The sequence below is a fragment of the Microcaecilia unicolor genome, chromosome 3 (assembly GCF_901765095.1).
Source record: "Microcaecilia unicolor chromosome 3, aMicUni1.1, whole genome shotgun sequence".
Classification (NCBI taxonomy): Eukaryota; Metazoa; Chordata; class Amphibia; order Gymnophiona; family Siphonopidae; genus Microcaecilia; species Microcaecilia unicolor.
The window spans coordinates 209,389,319-209,416,450 of record NC_044033.1 but is presented as its reverse complement, the minus strand read 5'-3'; the positions used below and the strand labels follow the sequence as shown (position 1 = coordinate 209,416,450).

Here is a 27,132-nt window from a genome sequence, read left to right as displayed (position 1 = left end):
GTTGAGGGGTGGAAGTGTGACCGGTATCTTACGCCCTGGTTCTGGCCTGGGATCAGCTGATCTGCAAACAGTTTACAGAGAGGAAAATAGGGAAACCATGTATCTGGGGTAATAATAAAGGGAAGTGGGGGTAGTAACATAGTATCCAAGGGAACAGGAGGTGCCAGTTTCTGTCCGATCTTGCGCTCATGCTAGTGCTTCCTCCCCCGATCCTGCCCTGCCTGGGGGCACTTCTGGCGCTGCTTCTTGCCCCAGAGGGACTCCTAGCCTTCGCAGAGGTAAGATCCTTTCCCTCCGACATAAATGTAGTCTCATGATTAAATTCAGATTTGCTGTAATAATTCAGTTAAAGGGTTGGTTCTTCTTGTTGGTGTGATCTGAGGTGAAGGTTACATAACATAGTAGATGACGGCAGAAAAAGACCTGCACGGTCCATCCAGTCTGCCCAACAAGACAACTCATGTGTGCTACTTTTGTGTATACCTACTTTGATTTGTACCTGTGCTCTTCAGGGCACAGACCGTATAAGTCTGCCCAGCACTATCCCCGCCTCCCAACCACCTGCCCCTCCTCCCAACCACCGGCTCTGGCACAGACCGTATAAGTCTGCCCAGCGCTATCCCTGCCTCCCACCACTGGCTCTGGCACAGACTGTATAAGTCTGCCCCGCACTATCCCCGCCTCCCAACCTCCAGCCCCGCCGCCCACTACCGGCTCTGCTATCCAATCTCGGTTAAGCTCCTGAGGATCCTTTCCTTCTGAACAGGATTCCTTTATGTTTATCCCACGCATGTTTGAATTCCATTACCGTTTTCCTCTCCACCACCTCCCGCAGGAGGGCATTCCAAGCATCCACCACTCCGTGAAGAAATACTTCCTGACATTTTTCTTGAGTATGCCCCCCTTCAATCTCATTTCATGTCCTCTCGTTCTACCGCCTTCGTATCTCCGGAAAAGGTTCGTTTGCGGATTAATACCTTTCAAATATTTGAACGTCTGTATCATATCACCCCTGTTTCTCCTTTCCTCCAGGGTATACATGTTCAGGTCAGCAAGTCTCTCCTCATACGTCTTGTTACGCAAATCCCATACCATTCTCGTAGCTTTTCTTTGCACCGCTTCGATTCTTTTTACATCCTTAGCAAGATACGGCCTCCAAAACTGAACACAATACTCCAGATGGGGCCTCACCAATGACTTATACAGGGGCATCAACACTGGATGTTGTTGTGTGTAACTTGGTTACATTGTAAGCTCCAGGGGGCAGGAACTGGCTATTAGGTGTCTATGGCAGTGGTTCCCAAATCTGGTTCTGGAGGCACTCCAGCCAGTCAGGTTTTCAGGATATCCACAATGAATATTTATGAAAGAGATTTGCATGCACTGCCTCCACTGCATGCAAATCTTTTTCATGAATATTCATTGTGGATATCCTGAAAACTTGACTGTCTATGGTGTCTCCAGGTCCAGGATCAGGTTTGGGAACAACTGGTCTATCGGAATGCTATGTATACCTGGAAGCACTATACAAATGTGAATAGTTTTCTAATGGTTGACACCCAAGTGTTCCTCGCCAGGGAGGTCAGGGTGGGATTTGCTCTCTTGAGTTCTGGTTTAATGGATCAGACAGCAAATACATTTTAGTGACATACCGAGTTTGATAGTTCAAATTCCACTCTTCATGGTGTCCTTGGTTCCCAAACCTGGTCCAGGAGGCACCCCTGCCAGTCAAGGTTTTGGGTTATCCTCAATGAATATTCATGAGCGAGATTGGCATGTAGATTCCACATGGTGTTGTGGAATAGCTGCCAGCAGTGATTGGCAACTGCGTAGCTTCCCTTTCAGCGTGCAACTTGGGAGTCAGGTGACTGTGGCTTGCGGCTTTTTATGAGCCTTAGCACTGGAAATTCCAGTTTATTTAATTTATTAGGATTTATTTACTGCCTATTTTAAGGAATTTACTCAAGGTGGTGTACAGTAACAATAAATCAGCAATCAACAATTATCTCTTTCTCCCACCATTAAATAGATTTTTACTTCCCTTTGAGATGCAGATGAGAACAGACGCTCACATGCTCATGGTGTGCTAAATATTTCTCATAAAAAGCTAATGTACTACAGCAGAGAGGATCATAAGACTTCTCCCTCCTGCCCAGTTTCAGTTTCTGATTGCTGCAGAGCCCAGTTATTTCTGTTGTTCTCGTCAGCATTTATAACTAGGGTTTTTCTGTGTCTGACCCCTGGTTTATTGGTTTTGCCCCCACCACCTTTCATAGGAGGTCAGTTCACATCTCTAGCACCCTTTTCATGAAGAAATATTGTCTAATGATGCTCCTGAATTCAGGGTGGCTGTAGGCTAATTGGTACCCTGTGTAAAATCTTGAAATGTTGCCCTTCGCCTCCCACCTTCCATAATGGTGGGTCTCACACAGTAGCCCCCCCTCCCTTCAGCAGCATCTCTGGCACAGCAGCCCTCCCCCTTCTTTGGCAGCGACAGTCCCCTTTCTCTCTCCCCATTATTAATTTATTTATTTTTATTTTATTTATTAGGATTTGTTTATTGCCTTTTTGAAGGCGGTGTACAGTAAGAATAAATCAAATACAAGCAATACACAATTAGAGCAGTAAAATGTTTAAATGACAATATAAAGTATGGCATAGTATACTACTTACAGTGTCAACACAATACATAATAGAACATTTTAATTGACAGCGTAGGGCATAAGCAAAGATGGAACGTATAGATAGGTAAGCGGAGTCAAAAAATAAGGGGACTAATTTAAAGAAAGTTGCACATGAGGTCAGAGAGATGATTATATGTTATCAGCTAGGGTAGGAGTGGATAAACATGTCCTGCTGCAGTACGTGCAGCCCGAGTCACTCCTTGTGTATGCGAGTGAGACTTTGGTTTTTTTTCCCGTCCCTCCTCCCCCCCCCCCCCCCCAGTGTACCTGCTGTGGAAAGACCTTGTGCAATTCCAACATGGCACATCCTATGTAGTTGCACAGTCCAAAAGCCGACCCTCCCTGCGTCTACTCTTTGTTCAATTTTTTTTAGTTTTGCAAGAAGTACCCCCTTCGACAATGCGGCAGCAAAACCGTCTCCAATAGTCATAAAATACCATAACAAACAAATTATAATCGACCACATCACCACCATGTATTTGTTTCTCTACCGGACTTGGCGGGCACCTTTACGGTACTATGCAAGCTACATTGAGCCTGCAAATATGTGGGAAAACGTGGGATACAAATGTAACAAATAAATAAATAAAATTTATGGACACACTTCGCAAAAATAGGAGCAAGGATTAAACAGCAGCCACACAAATCAGGGGAGTTCAACGCACAGATTGTGTCACTGAGCCGGCAGGCGCTTTGGTAGAAAAGAAGCAGGAAAAGGGGTGGGGGGGGGGGGGTTGGGGGGGGTTAAAGACATGGAATTCCATGGGGAAGTGCAAGTTAAGAAAAAAAGCAGAATAACGTGTGGCTTTCAGACACGTGGGGTATGGCAAGATTGTACCAAACTATAGATGTGCTCTGTATAAGTCGCTCATTTACACCCTCAACCCACCCACTTCACCATCACCAGTGGGTCATTGGGGCAGGTATGAACCCCACTCGCTCCTGCCCCTAGCAGCTGCGATTCTAGCAGTAGTCTTGTGGTAGTTCAGTCTGAGACACTCCATTTTCACCTCTCTGTCCCCAGAGTGAATTCCATTTATCATCACCCTCAGTCTACCCAGAGAATGTGGTAAAGGCAGTTAGCTTAGCGGGGTTTAAAAAAAGGTTTGGCTGACTTCAAAAAAGGAAAAATCCATAGACCATTATTAAAATGGACTTGGGTGAAAATCCACTGCTTATTTCTGGGATATAACAACAAAGAATAAATAATGGCTAAACTTAGTCCAACAAAAATTTGTAAAAAACACACAACAAAAACTGGACAAAGTTCACGTATTGCAATAGGACCATAAACGGCTAGGGAGGTTATCTCATAACGTCAGAAGTATCCGTGTGTGCCAACTGTTGTTCTGGCTCACCGGTCTGTATGTATTTGTAATCATTGAACACCTCCAGCCAACCAATGGTACCCGCTAGTACTCATATGTGAAAAAAATTGCCTATATATTGTTCATTAATTTCAGGAAAAAGGCACAACAATGTCCGTGGGTACCATTGTTCAAAAATTCAAAAATTAAACATTATTGCAATTAATAAGCAAGTAATGCACAAGATCAACTTAAGTAAATGAGCAAGTAATGCACAAAATCAACTTAGCTTGTAAGCTCCCAGCGCTGTCTAATAACTTCAACGGCTGGAGCTCATCGGGTTTCAGTTTAGGTTAGTGAAACCTCTTTAGGCAACTCCGGTAATCCGCGGATTCAGTTCACTGTGACGTTTTCGGATAACAACATTCACTTCCTTGATGTTGAAATTACTCTGAGAGCCGGGGGTTTCCAAACTAAGGTACATACCAAATCCACAGATAGGAACGCTATCTTGGAATTTGGCAGCTGTCACCCTAAAACTCTTCGCCAGAGTTTGCCCTATTCTCAGTTCTTACGATTTAAACGAATCTGTTCTGAAGAATCAGATTTTCGCCAGCAAGCCCACACTTTTAGCTCCAAACTATTACAACGTAATTATCCGAAAAATGTTTTGAATAAAGCTTTTACAAAGGCTAAATTTGTCAACCGAGATCTGCTCTTACGAAATATGTCATCAAATCCACAAGAAGATCCTACGATGACCTTTATTATGAGATATATACAAGGTGGGGAAGCTGCCACGCATATTATTAAACAACATTGGGACATTATGCGTGCTCATCCCATTTTTGAAAATTGCCGCCTGAGAATGGCTTTTTCCCGAGCACGCAATTTAAGTGAAATCCTAAGTCCAGCTGATTTACCAGTCCTTGCAACTACTGGGCTTAATATGCATGGGAGCCACACAAAATGTAATAGAAGTGGATGCAAAACATGCCCCATGACCATCGAGACAGCCAGTTTTTACCACAATGGCCAGACAGTTCAACTTAAACACCACACGACCTGTCGTACTACCCATATCATCTACTATATCAAATGCCCATGTGATAAGATCTATATCGGTAAATCTAACAGATCTTTGAACGCGAGAATGGTTGAACACAGATCCAGAATTTCTGCCCGTATGATTGGAGCTCCGCTTGTCCAACATTGTGTTGCAAACCAACATACGATTGAATCCCTACGATGTATGGTGATTGATTGTATTGTGCCTAATGCCCGCGGAGGTAACATTAATAGACTCTTGTTACAAAAAGAAACCCAATGGATTTTTCGCCTGAATACAGTGGCGCCTCAGGGCTTGAACACCTTTCTCCATTGGAACTGTTTCTTTTAATTTACTGACTGTTACGAACAGCTGACTATGACGTGACCTTAAGAGGTGGAGCTTAATAAGCTTATAATTACAACGCGGTCGCCATCTTGGATTGGCGATTTACCGACAACAACTCAGGCTGCTGTGAGTCCTAACGCTGGGTTTACTTAACAAGTAAGCGTTATTCATGTTATTTTTAATACTAACTATTTGTTCTCTGTTCTCTAGACCTATATGCCCTTGACAAAGCAAGAGACCGCGAAACAGGGTCCTGTCGGGCTTATCAGATTACCGGAGTTGCCTAAAGAGGTTTCACTAACCTAAACTGAAACCCGATGAGCTCCAGCCGTTGAAGTTATTAGACAGCGCTGGGAGCTTACAAGCTAAGTTGATTTTGTGCATTACTTGCTCATTTACTTAAGTTGATCTTGTGCATTACTTGCTTATTAATTGCAATAATGTTTAATTTTTGAATTTTTGAACAATGGTACCCACGGACATTGTTGTGCCTTTTTCCTGAAATTAATGAACAATATATAGGCAATTTTTTTCACATATGAGTACTAGCGGGTACCATTGGTTGGCTGGAGGTGTTCAATGATTACAAATACATACAGACCGGTGAGCCAGAACAACAGTTGGCACACACGGATACTTCTGACGTTATGAGATAACCTCCCTAGCCGTTTATGGTCCTATTGCAATACGTGAACTTTGTCCAGTTTTTGTTGTGTATTTCTGGGATAAGCAGCATAAAATGTATTGAGCTCTTTTTGGGATCTTGCCAGGTATTTGTGACCTGGATTGGTCACTGTTGGAAACAGGATGCTGGGCTTGATGGACCTTTGGTCTTTCCCAGTGTGGCAATACTTATGTACTTACCCTTCAACCAGTTTCTGACCCATCCTCTGACTTGGGATCCACCCTGCTGTTTCTGAGCCTTTTATGGGGAGCAACAGTGAAAATGCCGCCAAAGTCCAAGTGATCCACATCCAGCACGTGCCTCTACTTGATCTCATCCTGTGTTCACCAGTCAAAGAAGTTGATCAAGCGTACAAGGAATGAACATTTATCCCCCATCAGGCCGTCCTCAACACATTGCCATATGATAATATTCCTCTTTCTGTTAAATAATAATATTTTACATTATTTTGATGATCATCCTGTTTATTTTTTTTTTAAATGCCCAAGGGTGATTAATTTGCATTTTTTTTTGTGCAGTCACATTGGTATCACTTCAGCTGGAAGGGAGAGAAGGGGAACAGTCTTCTCTGTATACATTTATACTGTCTGTGGTGGCAAGGATCTCTGTATGCCACATTTTTTCCTTGCTCTCTTCCTTTTTCACAACCCTTTTACAGGTGAAGCCCCTGATCACATCAGAGCAGCTGCTCTGGGTTAGCGGCAATGAGATCGGCGAGGTAGATACTTACCGTATTCCGCTCATCACCTACACCCCCAAGGGCCACCTCCTGGCTATCTCGGAGGCCCGGAAGCATGGAGCTTACGACTGGGGTGCCAAATTCATCGCCATCCGGCGCTCAGAAGATAAAGGTGAGGGAAGGGGGAGGTCATGTGTGCCCTGGCACTGGTGTGATGCAGGATGTGAATCACTAACTTTCTTTCCTTTCTCCTCCCACCCATAGGGTCCACGTGGGGTCCAACTTCACTCCTGGAGGATGATGGCTCAGTGGAGGATGGGCTAAGCCTGGGGTCAGTGCTGGTAGATGATGACATGGGTTACATTTTTATTATCTACACCCTCTGCGGCCACTACATCCGCTGTAATGTCTCCAGTACCATGATCATCCGTAGCACGGATGATGGATTGAACTGGAGCCCGCCCCGCAACCTGTCCCGTGAGGTGGGCACCAAGATGTTCTCGGCAGGCCCTGGTTATGGGATCCAGGTGAGCAAGCGGGACCCTGTGGGATCCATGCCATCTAGGCCTCTTCTTCCTGTCTCCCTTTCTGTCTGGCTCTCATCAGGGAGCTGTCACAGGCAGCCTCTGTCCTTCCTGTCTCCCTCTCTGTCTGGCTGTCATCAGGGAGCTGTCACAGGCAGCCTCTGTCCTTCCTGTCCTTCTTTGTCTGGCTGTCATCATGGAGCTGTCTCAGGCAGCCTCTGTCCTTCCTGTCTCCATTTCTGTCTGGCTCTCATCAGGGAGGTGTCACAGGCAGCCTCTGTCCTTCCTGTCTTCCTCTCTGTCTGGCTCTCATCAGGGAGCTGTCACAGGCAGCCTTTGTCTTTCTTTATAGAAGAAACAGGACCCTAAGAAGGGACGCTTGATCGTCTGTGGGCATGGTACCATCAGCGGTGATGGGATTTTCTGTCTGCTCAGTGATGACCATGGGAGAATTTGGTGGAATGGGGGAAGCCTGAAAAGTATCCCCTACAACCAGCCCAAGAAAGCCCGGGACTTCAATCCTGACGAGTGCCAGGTAAGAGCTTACCTACTGCCCCCCACCTCCCCATGTCCCCTGCTGCCTCCTAACAGTCTTCCACCCCTTGCACCCTCTCCTCCCGAGGCTTGATGCAACTCATTCCATCTCTCCAGCGAAGGCTGATCCAGTATTGGTTTTACCTCATTACAAGCAGTGTCTCGTATCTCACAACTCCACCTTTTCTTTGTCTGAACTACAATGCAGGTACCCAGTCAAAATAGCCCTGACAAAAAAAGCTCCAAACAAAAAAACCTCCCGACATAATAGTCCCCAACATAACAGCCACTGTCAAAACGACCTGCCCACAATATAACCCTTGACAAGATAGCCCCCTGACAAAAGGGCCCGATCAGGCTGCTCAGAATACGGCACTGCATTTTTTTCCTAATAATCTTACCTTGCCAAACAGGATAAGGTTGGTAAGACTGTGAAAATGATGACAATATTGTTTTTATTTTTTTTTAATTAGCATGTTGATTGAAGAATGGTTTCTTTAAACAGCAGAACAGGTCACAAAGAGAAACATAGAAACATGACGGCAGATAAAGGCCATATGACCCATCCAGTCTGCCCATCCTCTGTAACCCCTAATTATTCCTGTTCCTAAGCGATCCCACATGCTTATCCCATGCCTTTTTAAATTCTGGAACATTCCTCGACTCCACCACCTCCACCGGGAGGCCATTCCACGCCTCCAGCACCCTTTCTGTGAAATAATACTTCCTTAGGTTACTCCTAAGCCTATTCCCTCTTAACTTTGTCATATGCCCCCTCATTCCAGAGCTCTCCTTCATTTGAAAAAGGCTCTCTTCCTGTACATAAATGCCCTTGAGATATTTAAACGTCTCTATCATGTCTCCTGTCTCCCTCCTCTCTTCCAGCGTATTCATGTTGAGATACCTAAGCCTATCCCTATAATTTTTGCATTCAAGACCGCTTACTAATTTCTTAGCCGCCCTCTGGACCGACTCCATCCTACCAGTTGGTAGCTATAGAATTTTGTTTATTTATATATGCTTTATTCAATGCGATGCTGGTAGGAACCTTTGTCAGTGAAGATTTCACTTGTAGTTTGTCTTCTTTTTTTGTGATGTGTTATTTTTTTTTCTAGGTGGCTGATTTGTCAAAGGCTATTTTGTTACAAGGCTGTTTTGTCGGGGCTATTTTGCCGGGGTCCCCTACATGCAGAGTGTGTAAAAGTAGACACTAGCTAGAGAATTCTATATATGGTACCTAGCATTATGCGCTACTTCTGTACCGATTTGTCAGTCTTCTTTTGTCTGTTCTGGGTCTGATGCTGCCGATGGTCATGACCAATTTAATGCCTGACCTTGCCACGCCATTGTTAAGACATAAGCATCGCCATGCTGGGACAGACCAAGGGTCCATCGAGCCCAGCACCCTGTCACCGACAGCGGCCAAAGGAACAAGCAATTTGTCCCGCCCATCCTAGAAATACTGTATTATTCCCTCGTCCATTCAATAACATTCTATGACTTTTTCCTCCAGGAAGCCGTCCAACCCTTTTTTGAAGTCCGCTAAGTTAACCGCCTTAACCAGAGTTTAACTACGCGTTGAGTGAAGAAAAATTTCCTCCGATTCGTTTTACATTTACCACACTGCAGCTTCATCGCATGCCTCCTTGTCCTAATATTTTTGGAAAGCGTAAACAGATGCTCCACATCGACCCGTTCCATTCCACTCATTATCTTATAGACCTCTATCATATCTCCCCTCAGTCGCCTTTTCTCCAAGCTGAAGAGCCCCAGCCTCTTCTGCCTATCCTGATAGGGAAGTCGTCCCATTCCCTGTATCATCTTTGTTGCTCTTCTCTGCACCTTTTCCAATTCCACTATGTCTTTTTGAGGTGCGGTGACCAGAATTGAACACAATACTCAAGGTGTGGTCACACCATGGAGCGATACAACGGCAGAATAATATCCTTATTTTTGTTTTCAATCCCTTTCCTAATGATACCCAACATTCTATTTGCTTTCCTAGCCACAGCAGTACATTGAGCAGAAGTTTTCAACGTATCATCAACGATGACACCTAGATCCCTTTCTCGGTCCGTGACTCCCAACGCTGAACCTTGCATGACATAGTTATAGTTTGGGTTCCTCTTTCTCACATGCATCACTTTGCACTTGTTCACATTAAACGTCATCTGCCATTAAGATGCCCAGTCTCGTAAGGTCCTCTTGTAGTTTTTCACAATCTTCCCGCGATTTGACTGCTTTGAATAACTTTGTGTCATTGGCAAATTTGATTACCTCACTAGTTACCCCAATTTTTAGGTCATTTATGAATATGTTAAAAAGCAGAGGTCCCAGCACAAATCCCTGAGGGACCCCACTAACTACCCTTCTCCATTGCGAATATTGACCTTTTAATCCTACTCTCTGTTTCCTATCTTTCAACCAGTTTTTAATCCACAGTAAGACACTACCTCCGATCCCATGTTCTCACAAAATAAATGCACGTAGAGTCCTTTGTAAAAACGGTCCCTTCAGGCATTGCCTATGTTTGTGTGGCTGCCTCTAAGTCTTCCTGCTCAAACCTTACAGTTTACATTTGGTTACTGAAGAGTGGCACTGGAGCACAGAGCTCAGAATGTGTTGTTTTGTAGCTGCATGCAATGAGGGAAGGAAGGAAAAGCGATCAAAATTAAAGCCTGGATTAATTTGTTAGGTTAAAAGAGAGGAGCTGGGGACCTGTCAGATTTTTCAATGATATTGGATTCATTCTGCATCAATCAGCTTACCTTGAAAGACAGATCTGAGTCTCTTTGGGCGTGGGAGGGTTAAAAACATAAGAATAGCCATACTGGGTCAGACCAATGGTCCATCTAGCCCGATATCCTGTTTCCAACAGTGGACAATCCAGGTCACAAGTACCTGGCAGATTTATTTTTAAAGGTGTGTTTTTCATTCTTCTAGGTTTTAGGAGGTTTTTATTCCCCCATCTCTGTCGTCCTCTCCTACCTCCCCTTCCTCAACTGACCTAGATCTCCCAACAGTGTTTCCTTCTCTGTACAGCCCATGCGGTTCTTTTCCCACAGCCTACTGGACTGGAGGCTGCACCTGGCCATACCAATAGGCACAAAGGCTGAGAATAAACTCTTTCCACACTTTCAAAACCATATAGGCTGCTTTTATTTAGATAGTTATTGTACAATTAGGGTATAATAAGGCCATTATAATGCATATTGCCTGCCACAGAGCACTACAGCAAATAACACATGAACACCATGCATGCACTGTTAGTAAATGACTCTGTTAGTGAGCAGGACTTGCAAGAGTTGCCAGATGACATGTTAGAGCAGAGCAAATGGTGTTATAATGGACAATAGCAAAAGTGGAAACCAATCACCAAATGCTGACAGGCGATTTTCCAAATTGCCTTTTAGCATTTTGTGATCAGCCTCCACCCCCCACTCTTGGTTATGCTGGGGAGGAAAAATGTGATTTAGAAAAGTGTGCATACATCAGGTCATAGTTCAATACCAACTTTAATTCCTATTCTGTTTGACAGGCAAATCGTCCCGGTACAATCTGTCAAATACTTAGAGCTGAGTCTATAATCACACCTATTGTTTAATGGGTAGATGTGAAGCGTCTGTTTATGTTTTCCAAAAATACTAGGACTAGGGGGCATGCGATGAAGCTACAATGTAGTAAATTTAAAACGAATCGGAGAAAATATTTCTTCACTCACTGTGTAATTAAACTCTGGAATTCGTTTCCAGAGAATGTGGTAAAGGCGGTTAGCTTAGCGGAGTTTTAAAAAGGTTTGGACGGCTTCCTAAAGGAAAAGTCCATAGACCACTATTAAATGGACTTGGGGAAAATCCACTATTTCTGGGATAAACAGTATAAAATGTTTTGTACTTTTTTGGGATCTTGCCAGGTATTTGTGACCTGGATTGGCCACTGTTGGAAACAGGATGCTGGGCTTGATGGACCTTTGGTCTCTCCCAGTATGGCAAGACTTATGTACTTATGATCAGATATCGGAGGTAGTAAAAAAAAATCTTTTTATCTAAGACAATTACGTTTCATTAGAAATACAATGCTTACATTATGATACGCCTTGATTATTGTAACATCATTTATGTGGGCATTACAAAATTCAACTTGAAACGCTTACAAACTATACAAAATACACGTGCTCGTATAATTTGTAGAGCTTCAAGGGTTCTGTCCTTGGACCCCTTCTTTTCTCTATCTACACGTCTTCCCTGGGCTCCCTGATCCCGTCTCATGGCTTCCAGTATCATCTCTATGCTGACGACACTCAGCTTTATCTCTCCACACCTGACATCACTGCGGAAACCCAGGCCAAAGTATCGGCCTGCTTTTCCAACATTGCTGCCTGGATGTCCAACCGCCACCTGAAACTGAACATGGCCAAGACCGAACTTCTTGTCTTCCCACCCAAACCCACTTCTCCTCTCCCTCCACTCTCTATCTCAGTTGATAACACCCTCATCGTCCCCGTCTCATCTGCCCGCAACCTCGGTGTCATCTTCGACTCCTCCCTCTCCTTCTCTGTGCATATCCAGCAGACAGCCAAGATCTGTCGCTTCTTCCTCTATAACATTAGCAAAATTCGCCCTTTCCTCTCTGAGCACACCACCCGAACTCTCATCCACTCTCTCATTACCTCTCGCCTTGACTACTGCAACCTACTCCTCACTGGCCTCCCACTTAGCAATCTATCCCCCCTTCAGTCTGTTCAGAACTCTGCTGCACGTCTTATCTTCCGCCTGAACCGATACACTCATACCACCCCCCTCCTCAAGTCACTTCATTGGCTTCCGATCAGGTACCGCATTCAATTCAAGCTTCTGCTACTAACCTACAAATGTACTCGATCTGCAGCCCCTCCTTACCTCTCAACCCTCATCTCCCCTTACGTTCCTACCCGTAACCTCCGCTCTCAAGACAAATCCCTCCTTTCAGTACCCTTCTCCACCACCGCTAACTCCAGGCTCCGCCCTTTCTGCCTGGCCTCACCCCACGCGTGGAACAAACTCCCCGAGCCCATACGCCAGGCCCCCTCCCTGCCCATCTTCAAATCTCTGCTTAAAACCCACCTCTTCAACGTCGCCTTCGGCACCTAACCTCTACACCTCTACCCAGGAAATCTAGTCTGCTCAACTTGACATTTCGTTCTTTAGATTGTAAGCTCCTTTGAGCAGGGACCGTCCTTCTTTGTTTATTTTGTACAGCGCTGCGTAACCCTAGTAGCGCTCTAGAAATGTTAAGTAGTAGTAGTAGTAGTAGTATAAGGCTACGCCTTTATTATAGTAACGTAGTAGATGATGGCAGATAAAGACCTGTATGGTCCATCCAGTCTGCCCAACAAGATAAACTCATATGTGCTACTTTATAGGTATACCTGACCTTGATTTATCCTTGCCATTTTCGGGGCATAGACCATAAAAGTCTGCCCAGTACTTGCCCTGCCTCCCAACCACCGGTGCTGCCACCCAATCTCCGCTAAGCTTCTGATTATGTCAACTACATTGGATTCCGATCCATATGAGAATTTCATTTAAGATTCTCATCCTTACTTATAAAGCGCTATATTTTATCTACACCATCATATCTTGCAAACTAACTATTCCATACACACCATCGTGAACATTACATTCACTTACTGATAATAGGTCGGTAATCCCACCGCCTTTGAGAGCGAGGTGGGAATCAACTTGAGCATCAGCATTTTTCTTTTTATCACCATCACTGTGGAATTCTCTCCCAAAATATATCAGGGTAGAAAAATCATTTATGCTCTTTCGTAAAGCTTTAAAAACCTATTTTTATAAAGAGCTATTTATAGAGTTTTTATAAAGAGCTGTTTATAAAGAGTAATCTAGTTTTATTTATTAGAGAAAACCACTCGGGAAATGGAGTATGGTTTATTTGAACAGGTAATATATGCTATTTTAAGGTAATAGTATTATCTGATGTGCTATGTAATTGGTTTTTTGTCTTCTTTGATATGGAAGTTTTTGTTAGAGCTGTCCTATTAAAAATGGATTTTTTTGTATTTTTCAAGATGTAAACCATTCTGATTTGCTATGTAAGAAGTAATGGTATTATTATTATTATTTGTTCCATTTGTATCCCACATTTTCCCACTTTTTGCAGGCTCAATGTGGCTTACATATAACCGTTAACGGTGTTAGCCGATTACGGTTTGAACAAATACATAGTATGAATAAATACAAAGTGATATTGTGGTATAATGAGGTATATGTATGGTAGGAAACAGTTGGGGGGAACTTAGAGAGGGGAAGGGGGAAGAAGAGTCAGGTAATGTCCGTTTTAGTCTTTGGTTATGTTGTGTCGCAAGTGACCGGTATTTTTATGTTGGGTCAGTGGGGTATGCTCTTCTGAACAGGTCTAGTATAGTAAATAAATAAACGATAAACGAAGAGGAAACAGCTGATGATTCACTGCCGATGCTCTCACGGTGATCTCTGTTTTCTCGGCAGCCTTACGAGCTTTCGGATGGCTCGGTGGTGATTAACGCCCGCAACCAGAACTTCTACCACTGCAACTGTCGCATTGTGGTGCGCAGCTATGACGCTTGCGACAGTTTGCTGCCTGAGCACCTGACCTTTGACGAGACCCTGGTGGACCCTGCTGTTGCTGCTGGCGCCCTCGTGAAGAACAATATCATCTTCTTCAGTAATCCCGCCCACCAGAGCAGCCGTGAGTGCAGCTAGCGATAGGGGAGAGACAGGGATACATCATAGCCCGACTCCCACTGTTGTCCTGACACGATTCATTTTTTGGGGGAGTGTCTACTGGTGCGACACAGTTTTATAGCAAAATAAGAAGCACTGTTATCTATCTAAGAATGTCCCAGTGAGACAAGCAGTTCTGGCGAGCTGTCTCATCTGTACGTGACACCCTATTATGATAAAGAAAGCTGCTGCTATCAACCTCTTACATTACCCTTTAATTTCTACATTTCTTATTAGTTAAACTTATTTTATATCAAAGTGCTGTTGGTATGTTTCTAATTTATACAGGTGCCTATTAAAAATGACCCGACACGGCCGTGTTTCGGCCCAAAGGCCTGCCTCAGGGGTCTTTATAACCTTGGTAAATATGACTTAGAATATATGCTCCAAGGGAAATAATAAAACGAAACTCTCTTGGGTCTCCTCTCTTCAAAAAGTGTTAAAAAACAAAGCAACTTGTTATACTCCTCTCCGAAGTTGCTTTGTTTTTTAACACTTTTTGAAGAGAGGAGACCCAAGAGAGTTTCGTTTTATTATTTCCCTTGGAGCATATATTCTAAGTCATATTTACCAAGGTTATAAAGACCCCTGAGGCAGGCCTTTGGGCCGAAACACGGCCGTGTCGGGTCATTTTTAATACAGATTATATCATATTTTATTTTTCATGTGAATAAATATTTTTTGGTATCCTTATTCACTCTCCTCACTTTTTGTTTTATATCTCACGGTTTCGTGAGGGTTTTTACCTCCTTTTTTGTTTCGGCTACAGGTGCCTATTGCCAGATGAGCTATTCTGGCACCAAACCAAAGGTGCAGTTCAGTGACCGTTTCATGTCAGTACGCACTTTCTAATTGCATTTTTCTAACAGGGTATCTTTATAATAAGAGTTTCAACACTTGACTTATCAGAACCAGTGGTCTCCTGGTACAACTCCTGTTTGTTTTTCTGTTTTTTTCATCTTTTGTCTATTCTGGGCCTGATGCTGCCAGTGTTCATTACTCTCTGTGCTATTTAATGCCTGACCCCGCCACACCATTGCGCTTTTGCTGGTAGGTACTCACGAAAGAAAATGGGCTAATGCATTTCAACTAAAACTCAACAAAGAAAAAACACACTGTCTCATCCTCTCATCCCAACACAGCGCGGACAACCCCACAATCATCAACACCCCAGATTACACCCTTCCCATCTCAGACAGCCTGAAAATCCTCGGCGTTACTATGGACCTCTACTTAACACTAGAGAGCCAAGTGACATCCACGACAAAGAAAATGTCCCACTCAATGTGGAAGCTCAAACGTGTGAAGCAATTCTTCCCGAGTGAAACATTTCGCAACCTGGTACAATCAGTGGTACTAAGCCATGCAGACTACTGCAATGGGATCTATGCAGGATGTAAAGAACAAACCTTATAAAAAACTTCAGACCGCTCAAAACACGGCAGCTAGGCTTACCTTCGGAAAAACGAGATTTGAAAGCGCAAAACCCCTCCACGAAAAACTACACTGGCTCCCAATTAAAGAACGCACTGCTTTCAAAATCTGCACTCTGGTTCACAAAATTAGCTACGGTGAAGCCCCGGGATACATGACAGACTTGATTGACCTACCAACTAGAAACACATCCGAATCAACATGAATGTACCTAAATCTGCACTTCTCAAGCTGCAAAGGCCTCAAATACAAATCAACTTACTTGTCCAGTTTTTCCTACATCAGCACAGAACTGTGGAACGCATTACCAAAAGCCTTGAAAACTACGTACGATCACCTAAACTTCTGGAAAACACTAAAAACTAACCTGTTTAAAAAGGCACACCCGGCCGATCCAACATAAATGCCTGATCTTCACAACACAACAAAACTAAAGTACATAATGGACATAACACAACTCTTCCGTTATATGATGCCCTAATGTGGCTCTGCCACATGAACTTTATCTTACCACAACATCACTTTGTATTTGTTCACACCGGAGTCTGCAAACGCCTCTCCGGTACTATGTAAGCCACATTGAGCCTACAAATAGGTGGGAAAATGTGGGATACAAATGTAACAAATAAAATAAATAAAATGAGTGTAGAGTCGAGAAGTATTACTGAAGATACATCTCTTTAATAAAGCGTACCACAAAGATCAACAAATGTAAATATGCACAACTCGCACATCTATATTCAGAACTTGTTTCATAATATCTGCTTGTATACTATGACTTCGTTTATTTTGTTTGTTTGTTTTATTATCATCATGCTGACCAAGATCCTGCAATACCAAATGTTTATCTACTAACATTCTTCCATTACTCATGATGTATTGTAAGCCACTTTGAGCCTGCAAAGAGGTGGGATACAAATGCAACAAATCAAACATATAAACGGCGAGTGACCGTACTCACTCGCAAATGCGCAGTAGAGACTTCCCTCTCTGCCCCGCCCCCGCTTCAATGTGTGATGATGGGGCGGGACAGAGAGGGAAGTCTCTACTGGCATGCTGCAGACGTCGGAACCGCTCCCCCTCCCCCCTCCCCCGGAGTCGCCGCCGCCCCTCCATCTGGCCCGAGCACTGTGAACTTACATCAGCACGCAGCAGCAGGCACATTAGCAAAGCTGCCATCGGCCTTCCTTCTCTGCCTTTGTCCTGCCCTCGCCGACGTTACGTCACAGAGGGCGGGACACAGGCAGAGAAGGAAGCCTGCCCCGACGGCAGCTTTGCTGATGTGCCTGTTGCTGCGTGCTGATGTAAGTTTACAGTGCTGCTCGGGCCAGGTGGAGGGGCGGCGGCAGCGACTCCGGGGGGGGGGGGGGCTCAGAACCCCCCCATTCCAAAAGTAGCCCGTTTTCACGGGCTCAACGGCTAGTAAATAAATAAATAACATGGGGCCAGTGTTTGTCCCTGTCCCAATCCCCATCCCATCCCAGCAGGGTCTGTCCTCATCTGCACAAGCCTCGAACACTTATGATTTTATATTTAAATCTTTTTATTGAAGTATAAAAAGGAACAATGTTCTGTGCGACTGTTGTTTATAAGTCACTAATAGAAAACAATAACAATGAGCAGCTATAATAACCCTCCTTCCCACCACCACCCTCTACCCTTCCATCCTCAACAATAGCTGACTTCTGCTACCACAAGGAACCTTAATCCACCCTGTTAAAATGTCCAGGGATACAAAATACAACCTGTTTTGTATGCCCTAGATGGGAGAAATATGCCCTATGAAGCACTGTTATGATTTTTTTAAATCTGTGAATGAATAAGTCATCAACAATCTCAGGATTCAGTCTAGTTTTCCTGTCTTCCACAGTCCTTCCCGCAATAGAACATGTCTTTTCAGCAGATTTGCTGGTAGTAGGAATGCTCAGGATCCCCCGTGCAAATTTTGCTAGTTGTGACCAGCACATTTGCTTGTTTTTCCAAAAAAATGAAAACGTGGAGGGGGATAATTGAACGGGGGCGCCCATTTCTAAGGACGGCCCCGTAAAGGGGTGGGGCAACCTGTATTATCGAAACAAGATGGACGCCCATCTTTTGTTTCGATAATACGGTTGGGGACGTTCAAATCATGAAATTTAGGTCAACCTTAGAGATGGTCATCTCCAGTTTTCAGCGATAATGGAAAGCGAGGATGCCCATCTCAGAAATTACCAAATCCAAGGCATTTGGTCGTGGGAGGAGCCAGCATTTGTAGTGCACTGGCAGGGCCATGCCTAGGGTCTCTGGTGCCCCCCTGCAGACTATCAGTTGGCGCCCACCCACCCCCGTCTAGCATAAAATACCATAAATAAGAAAATAAATATAAACTTTTAACGTTGAGCACCTGATTATCAAAGTGGACATATTCCAAACACTATAATGAAAATAAAATGATTTTATCTACCTTTGTTGTCTGGTGACTGTTTTTCTGATCATGCTGGCCCAGTACCTGATTCTGCTGCTATCTGTCCTCTTAACTCCATTTCCAGGTCTTCCTTTCCATTTATTTCTTTACTTTCCTTCTTTCTTCTTCATTTCTTGCCTTACATCAGTAAGTAAAAGCTGGGTCCTCTGCAGACTTGACTGTCCAGTGGATCCAGCTTCTGCCTATTTTCTCCATCAATGTGCAGGTTTTTTAACACCCCCCTCCAAAATCTAGTACTAGGCATGCCGAGAATACAAAACACTCAGGACCTATAGAGCAGTTCTACCATACCATAAGCAGTAATTTCTACGAGTCACACAAGGAAAAGGAAAGCATCTAGAACATCAATTCACCTACTGTAAAATGAAACCAGGCAGAATAATACAGATCGTCGATCCTGCACAGTCAATGCCAACTGAAAGCCATGTCTTTTTCACAAACACAGATACACCCTAATCCACTATAGAATAAGTAATAATAAACTTTCTATTTAGACAAAAATTAAACTGAATCCCCAAGATGCCAGACTCTGCATACAATGCAACACCACAGAAACAGCAGATGTAAATTTGAAAAAACTAACAAGTACCAATCACCACTTACATAGTAACATAGTAGATGACGGCAGAAAAAGACCTGCATGGCCCATCCAGTCTGCCCAACAAGATAAATTCATATGTGTATACCTTATCTTGATTTGTACCTGTCTTTTCAGGGCACAGACCGTATAAGTCTTGCCCAGCAGGATTCCCCGCCTCCCAACCACCAGTCCCGCCTCCCAACCACCAGTCCCGCCTCCCATCACCGGCTATGGCACAGAGCTATGGCACAGACCATATAAGTCTGCCCTCCACTATCCTCGCCTCCCAACCACCAACCCCTCTTCCCCCCACCTGCTCCGCCACCCAATTTCGGCTAAGCTTCTGAGGATCCATTCCTTCTGCACAGGATTCCTTTATGTATATCCCACGCATGTTTGAATTCCATTACTGTTTTCATCTCCACCACCTCCCGCGGGAGGGCATTCCAAGCATCCACCACCCTCTCTGTGGAAAAAATACTTCCTGACATCTTTCCTGAGTCTGCCCCCCTTCAATCTCATTTCATGTCCTCTCGTTCTACCGCCTTCCCATCTCTGGAAAAGATTTGTTTGCGGATTAATACCTTTCAAATATTTTAACGTCTGTATCATATCACCCCTGTTCTCCTTTCCTCCAGGGTATACATGTTCAGGTCAGCAAGTCTCTCTTCATATGTCTTGGAACACAATTACAAATTAACAAATAGAAATAAAATAAATATAGAAAATAAAATAATACCATTTTATTGGACTAATACAATTAGCTTTCAGAGGCCAAAACATCCTTCCTCAGGTCAATACAGTATAGTGCTGTTACAGTATCCTATCCTGACCTGAGGAAGGGGGTTTTATTCTCCGAAAGTTAACCACAATGTATTAAAATTACTCCAATAAAAATATTACCTTGTTTACATGTTCTATTATAAACATTTATTAACACAGCTACACTACTACTTTATCCTAAAGCAAAAAAATAAAAATATATATTTTATTTACAGTTTGTTGTCTCTGGTTTCTGCTTTCATCATCTTCTTTTCACTGTCTTCCTTCCATCCAGCATCTCTTTGTTCTCTCTCTGCCATCCAGTGTCTGCCCTCTCTGCTGTCCCCTCCATCCAATGTCTGCCCTCTCTCCCTGCCCCTTCCATCTACAGCTGCCCTCTATCTCTGCCCCTTCCATTCACCATCTGCCCCTGTTTGCCCTCTCTCTCTCCCCCTTCCATTCACTGTCTGCCCTTTTTATCCCTTCCATCCACTGCCTGCCCTTTCTCTCTGCCCCTTCAATCCAACATTTGACCTCCCTCTCCCATCCATCCAGGATCTGTCCCCTTTCTCTGCCCCTTTTTTCAGCCCCCAGTTCCAGCCCCACTATCCCACCAGTCCCCAGTTTCAGCCCCCAGCCACTTCTCCCTGTCCCCTTTTCAGCCCCCAGTCCCAGTACTAGCCCCCTTATCGCACCTACCCTCCTTTTCAGCCCACAGTTCCAGCCTCCTTCATCCACATGCCTTGCATTAGGGCACCCCTTTTCAGCCCAACCCATTCTCCCACCTGACCCAGGCATGCCCCATTTTCCCTCATGACCCCTTCTCAGACCCCAGTTCCAGCTGCCTTCTCCCATTTGAGAGACCCCTCCCGTCCCCCCTTCTCCCATCTGAGAACCCCCACCCCACCCCTTCTCTCATCTGAGAATCCCCTCCCCACCCCAGTCCCCTGCTCCTATCTGAAAACCCCCTCCCCATCTGAGAACCCCCCCTTCTCCCATCTGAGAACCCCCTCCCCGACTCTCCTGCCACCACCCTACCTTTAAAAAACATTTTGTGAAGCCAAGTTGCAGGCAGCGCCTCACGTCTGCCCGGCTGTTTGTAAAACAAGTAAATCTCTTCTCCTCGTCATCGTCAGGCCTCACTGTGTCCCGCCCTCGCGGAAATAGGAAGTTACCTCAGAGGAGGGCAGTTGAGGACTTCCAAAATGTGGATGTGTTTTGAGAAGGACATCCATGCCTTTGCTATGCCTCTGACACACTTTTTATTTATTTATTTGGATTTTGGATCACAAGTAGCAGCAGTGGTATTTGAACTGGCCACCTCTAGATTGTAAGACCAGTGCTCTAACCACTAGGCCACTCTACCACTCCTTCACTCTACTCCACTCCCTTGAAATTTGACATCCCTGTGGGGGGCAGTTGAGGATCCCCCAAGGATCCCCCCTCTCACCAACCCTCTTCAACCTAATGATGATACCCTTAGCCAAGCTACTAGCCAATCAAAACCTCAACCCCTACATATATGCAGACGATGTCACGATCTATATCCCGTTCAAACACGATCTAAAGGAAATCACCAACGAGATCAATCAAAGCCTCCAAATCATGCACTCCTGGGCTGATGCATTCCAGCTAAAACTCAATGCAGAAAAAACATAATGCCTTATACTCACCTCACAACATAACACAAGTAACTTCACCACCATAACCACACCAAACTTTTCTCTTCCCGTCTCAAACAATCTGAAAATTCTTGGAGTTACCATTGATCGAAATCTCACACTCGAAACCCACATGAAGAATACAACGAAAAAGATGTTCCACTCCATGTGGAAACTCAAAAGAGTAAAACCTTTCTTCCCAAGATTCATTTTCCATAACCTGGTACAGTCAATGGTGCTAAGTCACCTGGACGACTGCAACGCACTGTACGCTGGCTGCAAAGAACAGACTATCAAGAAACTCCAAACAGCCCAAAATACCGCAGCCAGACTCATATTTGGTAAAACAAAATATGAAAGCGCAAAACCCCTAAGAGAGAAACTTCATTGGCTCCCACTTAAAGAATGTATCATGTTCAAGATCTGCACGATTGTTCACAAAATCATCCACGGAGATGCCTCGACCTACATGCTAGACCTCGTGGACCTGCCTCCCAGAAATGCTAAAAGATCAGCCCGCAAATTCCTAAATTTACATTTCCCCAACTGTAAAGGATTAAAATAGAAGCTAACACATGCGACTAGCTTCTCTTACATGAGCACGCAGCTGTGGAATGCACTACCAACTGACTTGAAAACGATTAACGAGATAACTAACTTTCGCAAATCTCTGAAAACCTATCTCTTCAACAAGGCCTACAACGAGAATCCATAGCTTAATTATAACACTTCACCACTTCACCTTATTCGGAAAGTCATCTCTCTATATAAAACGCACCTCCAACGTTCGAATGAAGCCTCTGTTAGCCAAAAGTGAAGGGGGTGAGATCGCATTGTGTCTGCCCCGCCCACGCGTCAAACGTGATGACGTCGAGGGCGGAGCAATGACACTCAACCAATCGCAACGCTCGGCAGCGAAGCGTCAGGGAAGGAGGCGGCGCTCTCAACGTCTAGCCTTCCCTTCGCTGTGTTCCGCCTTCTTCTGACGTCAAGGATGACGTCAAAAGAAGGCGGAACACAGCGAAGGGAAACCTAGACGTCGGGAGCACCGCCTCCTTCCCTGACGCTTCGCTGCCGGAACCGCCACGGAGGTACATTTAAAAACAAGAAAGAAAAAAAAAAAACATGTTGGGGGGAGCGAAGAGGGTGGCCACAAAAGAAAAACAATGGGAGCGGGAGGGCAGGGGAGAAACGACACCATGGATGCGAAGGGGGGGGGGGGGGAGAAGAGGGCGGCCCAGGCTGGGAGTGGGACATGGGAGAGAGAGGAGCATGGATGCAAGGGGGGGTCATGGAAGGGAGACATGGGACTTGCTGGAAAAGGATGAATGGAGGCGGCAGGGGACAGAGGAGCATGGATGGGCATGGATTGGGAGGGCAGGGCTCGGAGAGAGGGCAATTGCTGGAAAGGGATGAATGGAGGGGGCAGGGGACAGAGGAGCATGGATGGGCATGGATTGGGAGGGCAGGACTCAGGGAGAGAGGGAAATTGCTGGATAGGGATGAATAGAGGGGACAGATGGGCATGGATGGATATGGATTGCAGGGCAGGCCTCAGGGAGACAGGGCAATTGCTGGATAGGGAAAAATGGAGGGGCCAGGTGACAGATGAGCATGGATGGGCATGAATTGGAAGGGCAGGACTCAGGGAGACGGGAATTGCTGAATAGGGATGAATGGAGGGGACAGATGGACATGGATCGATATGGATTGCAGGGCAGGCCTCAGGCAGAGAGGGGAAATGCTGGATAGGGAAAAATGGAGGGGCCAGGTGACAGATGAGCATGGATGGGCATGGATTGGAAGGGCAGGACTCAGGGAGAGGGGAATTGCTGGATAGGGATGAATGGAGGGCACAGATGGGCATCGATGCATATGGATTGCAGGGCAGGCCTCAGGCAGAGAGGGGAATTGCTGGATAGGGATGAATGGAGGGGCCAGGTGAAAGAGGAGCATGGATTGGAAGGGCAGGACTCAGGGAGAGGGGAATTGCTGGATAGGGATGAATGGAGGGGACAGATGGCCATGGATGGATATGGATTGCAGGGCAGGCCTCAGGCAGAGAGGGGAAATGCTGGATAGGGAAAAATGGAGGGGCCAGGTGACAAAGAAGCATGGATGGGCATGGATTGGAAGGGCAGGACTCAGGGAGAGGGGAATTGCTGGATAGGGATGAATGGAGGGGACAGATGGCCATGGATGCATATGGATTGCAGGGCAGGCCTCAGGGAGACAGCGGAATTGCTGGATAGGGATGAATGGAGGGGCCAGGTGACAGAGGAGCATGGATTGGACTCACACTTTCACTCTGACTCTCAAACACTCACTCTCACATACACTCTCCCAAACACACACACTCCGAGGAAAACCTTGCTAGCGCCCGTTTCATTTGTGTCAGAAACGGGCCTTTTTTACTAGTCTTTCTATAATTGTCCGCTTACATCTTTTTTTCTCATCCTTGATCTTGTTGTAACACCAATTGTATCTGTCGCCTTGGAATGGCGATGCCATAACAGGTCTTTGTAAGCCACGTTGAGCCTGTAAATAGGTGCGAAAATGTGGGATCCAAATGCAATAAAATAAATAAATCAAATGTTTGAAAGAAGGCCGTCCATGCTATGCCTCTGCTGACACACACATACCTCTCCCTCCCTCCCTCCCTCCCTCCCCAGGAACCTGCATACTGCCTCCCCCCCACAGGGATGGCCAAATTTCAAGGGAGTGGAATGGAGTGGAGGAGTGGCAGGGTGGCCTAGTGGCTAGAGCACTGGTCTTGCAATCCAGAGGTGGCTAGCAAATCCCACTGCTGCTACTTGTGATCCAAAATTCAAATTAAAAAAAAAAAAAGGGTGTTGGAGGCATAGCAAAGGCATGGATGTCCTTCTCACAAAAACATCCACATTTTGGACGTCCTCAACTGCTATCGCAGGGACAGAGGCATAGCGAAGGCAGATAAGTTTTTGAAGTTGTTTTTTTTCGGGGTGGGAGGTGGTTAGTGACCACTGAGGAAGTCAGGGGAGGTCATCCTCGATTCCCTCCAATGGTCATCTGGTCAGTTCAGGCACCTTTGTGATGCTTGGTTGTGAAAAAAAAATGGACCAAGTAAAGTCAGCCAAATGCTCGTCAGGGACGCCCTTCTTTTTTCCATTATCGGCCAAAGACGCCCATCTGTTAACCACGCCCCATCCCACCTTCTGTACACTGCCAACACGCCCCCTTGAACTTTGGTCGTCCTCGTGACGGAAAGCAGTTGAGAACGCCCAAAATCGGCTTTCGATTATGCCGATTTGGGCGACCTTAGGAGAAGGTTTGTGTCTCTATACAATTGTATTATCTTTGTGATACGTTTTACCCATATATTGTATTACCTCTATGATACTTTGTACCCATACATTGTAAGCCACACTGAACCTGCTATCGAGTGGGAAACAGCGGGGTATAAATGCTATCAATATATATAAACGGCGAGTGACCGTACTCACTGCAAATGCGCAGTAGAGACTTCCCTCTCTGTCCCGCCCCCGCGTCAATACGTGATGACGGGGGGGGGGGCGGGACAGAGAGGGAAACTGCGCCACCGACGTTGCTACCGCTCTCTCCCCCCACTCGGAGTCGCCGCCGCCACCCCTCCACCCGGCCCGGGCCCTCTCTTCCCTTCTGAACTTACAGATCCATTCGCCGAACGCAGCAACGCACATCAGCTGAGCTGCAGTGAGCCCTTCCTTCTTTGCCTGTGGCCCCGCCCTCCTGTGACGTAACGTCAGCGAGGGCGGGACACACACAGGCAGAGAAGGAAGGGGCAGCTCAGCTGATGTGCATTGCTGCGTTCGGCGAATGGATCTGTAAGTTCAGAAGGGAAGAGAGGGCCCGGACCAGGTGGAGGGGTGGCGGCGGCGACGACTTCGAGGGGGGGAGGGGAGCGGTGGTGACCGCGGGGGGAGGAAAACCTCTATACCAGCCCGTTTTTACGGGCTCAACGGCTAGTAAATAAATAAATAAATGGGCGCCCTTCTACTTCGAAAATAAGCAGGATAGTCATCTGCATCACTTGAACATAAATAACTGGCCAATTCATTAACAGCCTTCAAAGTAGAGAATGACATGGGGACAAAGTTGGTCTCCATCCTCATGGGTTTTGTCCCTGTGGGCTCTGTCCTTATTTCCATGGGTCCCTGTCCCCATGTGATTCTGTGGTGTACAGTCCTTTTTAAAAATGGTCCCTTCAGGCATTGCCTGTGTTTGTGTGACTGTCTCTAGGTCTTCCTGCTCAGACCTTACAGTTCACGTTTGGTTACTGAAGAGTGGCACTGGAGCACAAAGCTCAGAATGTATTTTTCGGTACCTGCTTTTGTGTGACTTTCCCTAGGGCTCTCAGCTCAGATCTGATTCAGTTTCTTGAAATTAGAATGCAAAGTTCAGGCTGTCTTTCTTGCCGTGAGTGGTGTCGTCATGCAGTAGGATATCCATCCATATTTGCTGAGTTTTCAGTGAGACTCACTTAGTGTAAGAAACACATTCCAAGCTTCGAAGTCTAGTGCTGCCAAGCAGTATCTAGACCAGTTCTATTTTGTTTATAAGGACTATTTCCTGCTTTCTCTTTCCATATCTAGGGGTGAACCTGACCCTGCGTTGGAGCTACACTAACGGTTTATTCTGGGCGCAGGAGACGATGCAAATCTGGGGCGATGCCAGCGGCTACTCCGCCATGACATCACTGAACCATTCTGTGGACGACATGCAGTACCTCTATATCATCTATGAGAAAGGGCGGCACGACATCACCGAATCCATCTCCCTTGTGAAAATAAACATTTATGGGCATCTATGAAGGGGTTAAAATAAGAACTCCGACTACAGCGCACTCTGAGCCACTCCAGGTTTTACATCAGACTTTTGCCTCACTCTGGAAAAGAGGGTTGCTTAGTGTTGCAGCTGCTTTTAAAACTTGGGAGCAAAACCTAGACGGGCTCAGTGCCATTCAGCCTTAAACGAATTTCTTCCCGTGTCTGTGCCAAAGGCTCAGCCTTACCAAGTAAATCTAGTAATTCGGTCACCCTTTTCTCCCACCTGATAAATCCACATTTAAACTTGAATTCCAGGATCTGGGGCCGGGACAGTTGCATTCGGCGAGGGGTTAGAGGGATTGGAGAATCACACGCTGTGAGGACACCAGCACGTCTGATGTCGTTGATTCTTAAACCGATGAAGAGGAGCAGAGCGAGGGACATTCAAACCATTTTTGTGTTATAAAAGACAGAAAGGGGGAAGTAGAAAGAGGTGTTTATAACTTATTTTATTTGGGGAAGATGGGGTAATTCATTAGCTTCTGTGAGTTGGTGGCTGCTTTTGTCTAAATAAAAATCTGTCTTTGGCAAAGTGTTGGGTGGGCTTGTGCTTCTGGCCGAGATTCCTGGATTCTTCTCTGAGCAAAGAGTTGTCTCTAATTTCCTGCTTCTCAATCAGCCCAGAGACAGACTAAAACTTTGACCCTGGATAAAGGGTGACCGAACTTCTCTGTTTTGCGGTGGTATCATGAAAGACATATGTTTGTGTCTCTTGTATTTCCTTATGTATAAAAAAAGAGGAAATTAATTTTAAATTGTTAAAAATTCCAGAGCAACGTTTGTTATAAAATGGTCACAATCAATTAAAAAGAAA

General features: G+C 45.3%; 1 protein-coding gene across 2 annotated transcripts; it reads left to right on the top strand.

Annotated features, from left to right (window-relative positions):
- The first annotated feature begins 2 nt into the window (after window positions 1-2).
- On the top strand, window positions 3-27,132 carry NEU1 (neuraminidase 1). Of its 2 annotated transcripts, XM_030197330.1 has the most exons (7): window positions 3-278; window positions 6,731-6,923; window positions 7,016-7,278; window positions 7,628-7,810; window positions 14,319-14,538; window positions 15,564-15,623; window positions 26,085-26,173. In XM_030197330.1, exons 1-6 carry the CDS (start codon window positions 189-191, stop codon window positions 15,587-15,589), a joined length of 975 nt encoding a protein of 324 aa, XP_030053190.1. In that variant the 5' UTR covers window positions 3-188; the 3' UTR covers window positions 15,590-15,623; window positions 26,085-26,173. The 2 variants fall into 2 exon arrangements, with proteins under 2 accessions (XP_030053190.1, XP_030053189.1); XM_030197329.1 differs by lacking the exon at window positions 15,564-15,623 and having other exon boundaries at window positions 26,085-27,132.

Excerpts from the sequence above, each read along its gene's own strand:
- NEU1 (XM_030197329.1), top strand. The coding sequence starts at position 189 with ATGCTAGTGCTTCCTCCCCCGATCCTGCCCTGCCTGGGGGCACTTCTG. Across the intron at positions 7,279-7,627 it reads GCCCTGGTTATGGGATCCAG|AAGAAACAGGACCCTAAGAA; the intron begins GTGAGCAAGCGG and ends CTTTCTTTATAG. Across the intron at positions 7,811-14,318 it reads TCAATCCTGACGAGTGCCAG|CCTTACGAGCTTTCGGATGG; the intron begins GTAAGAGCTTAC and ends TTTTCTCGGCAG.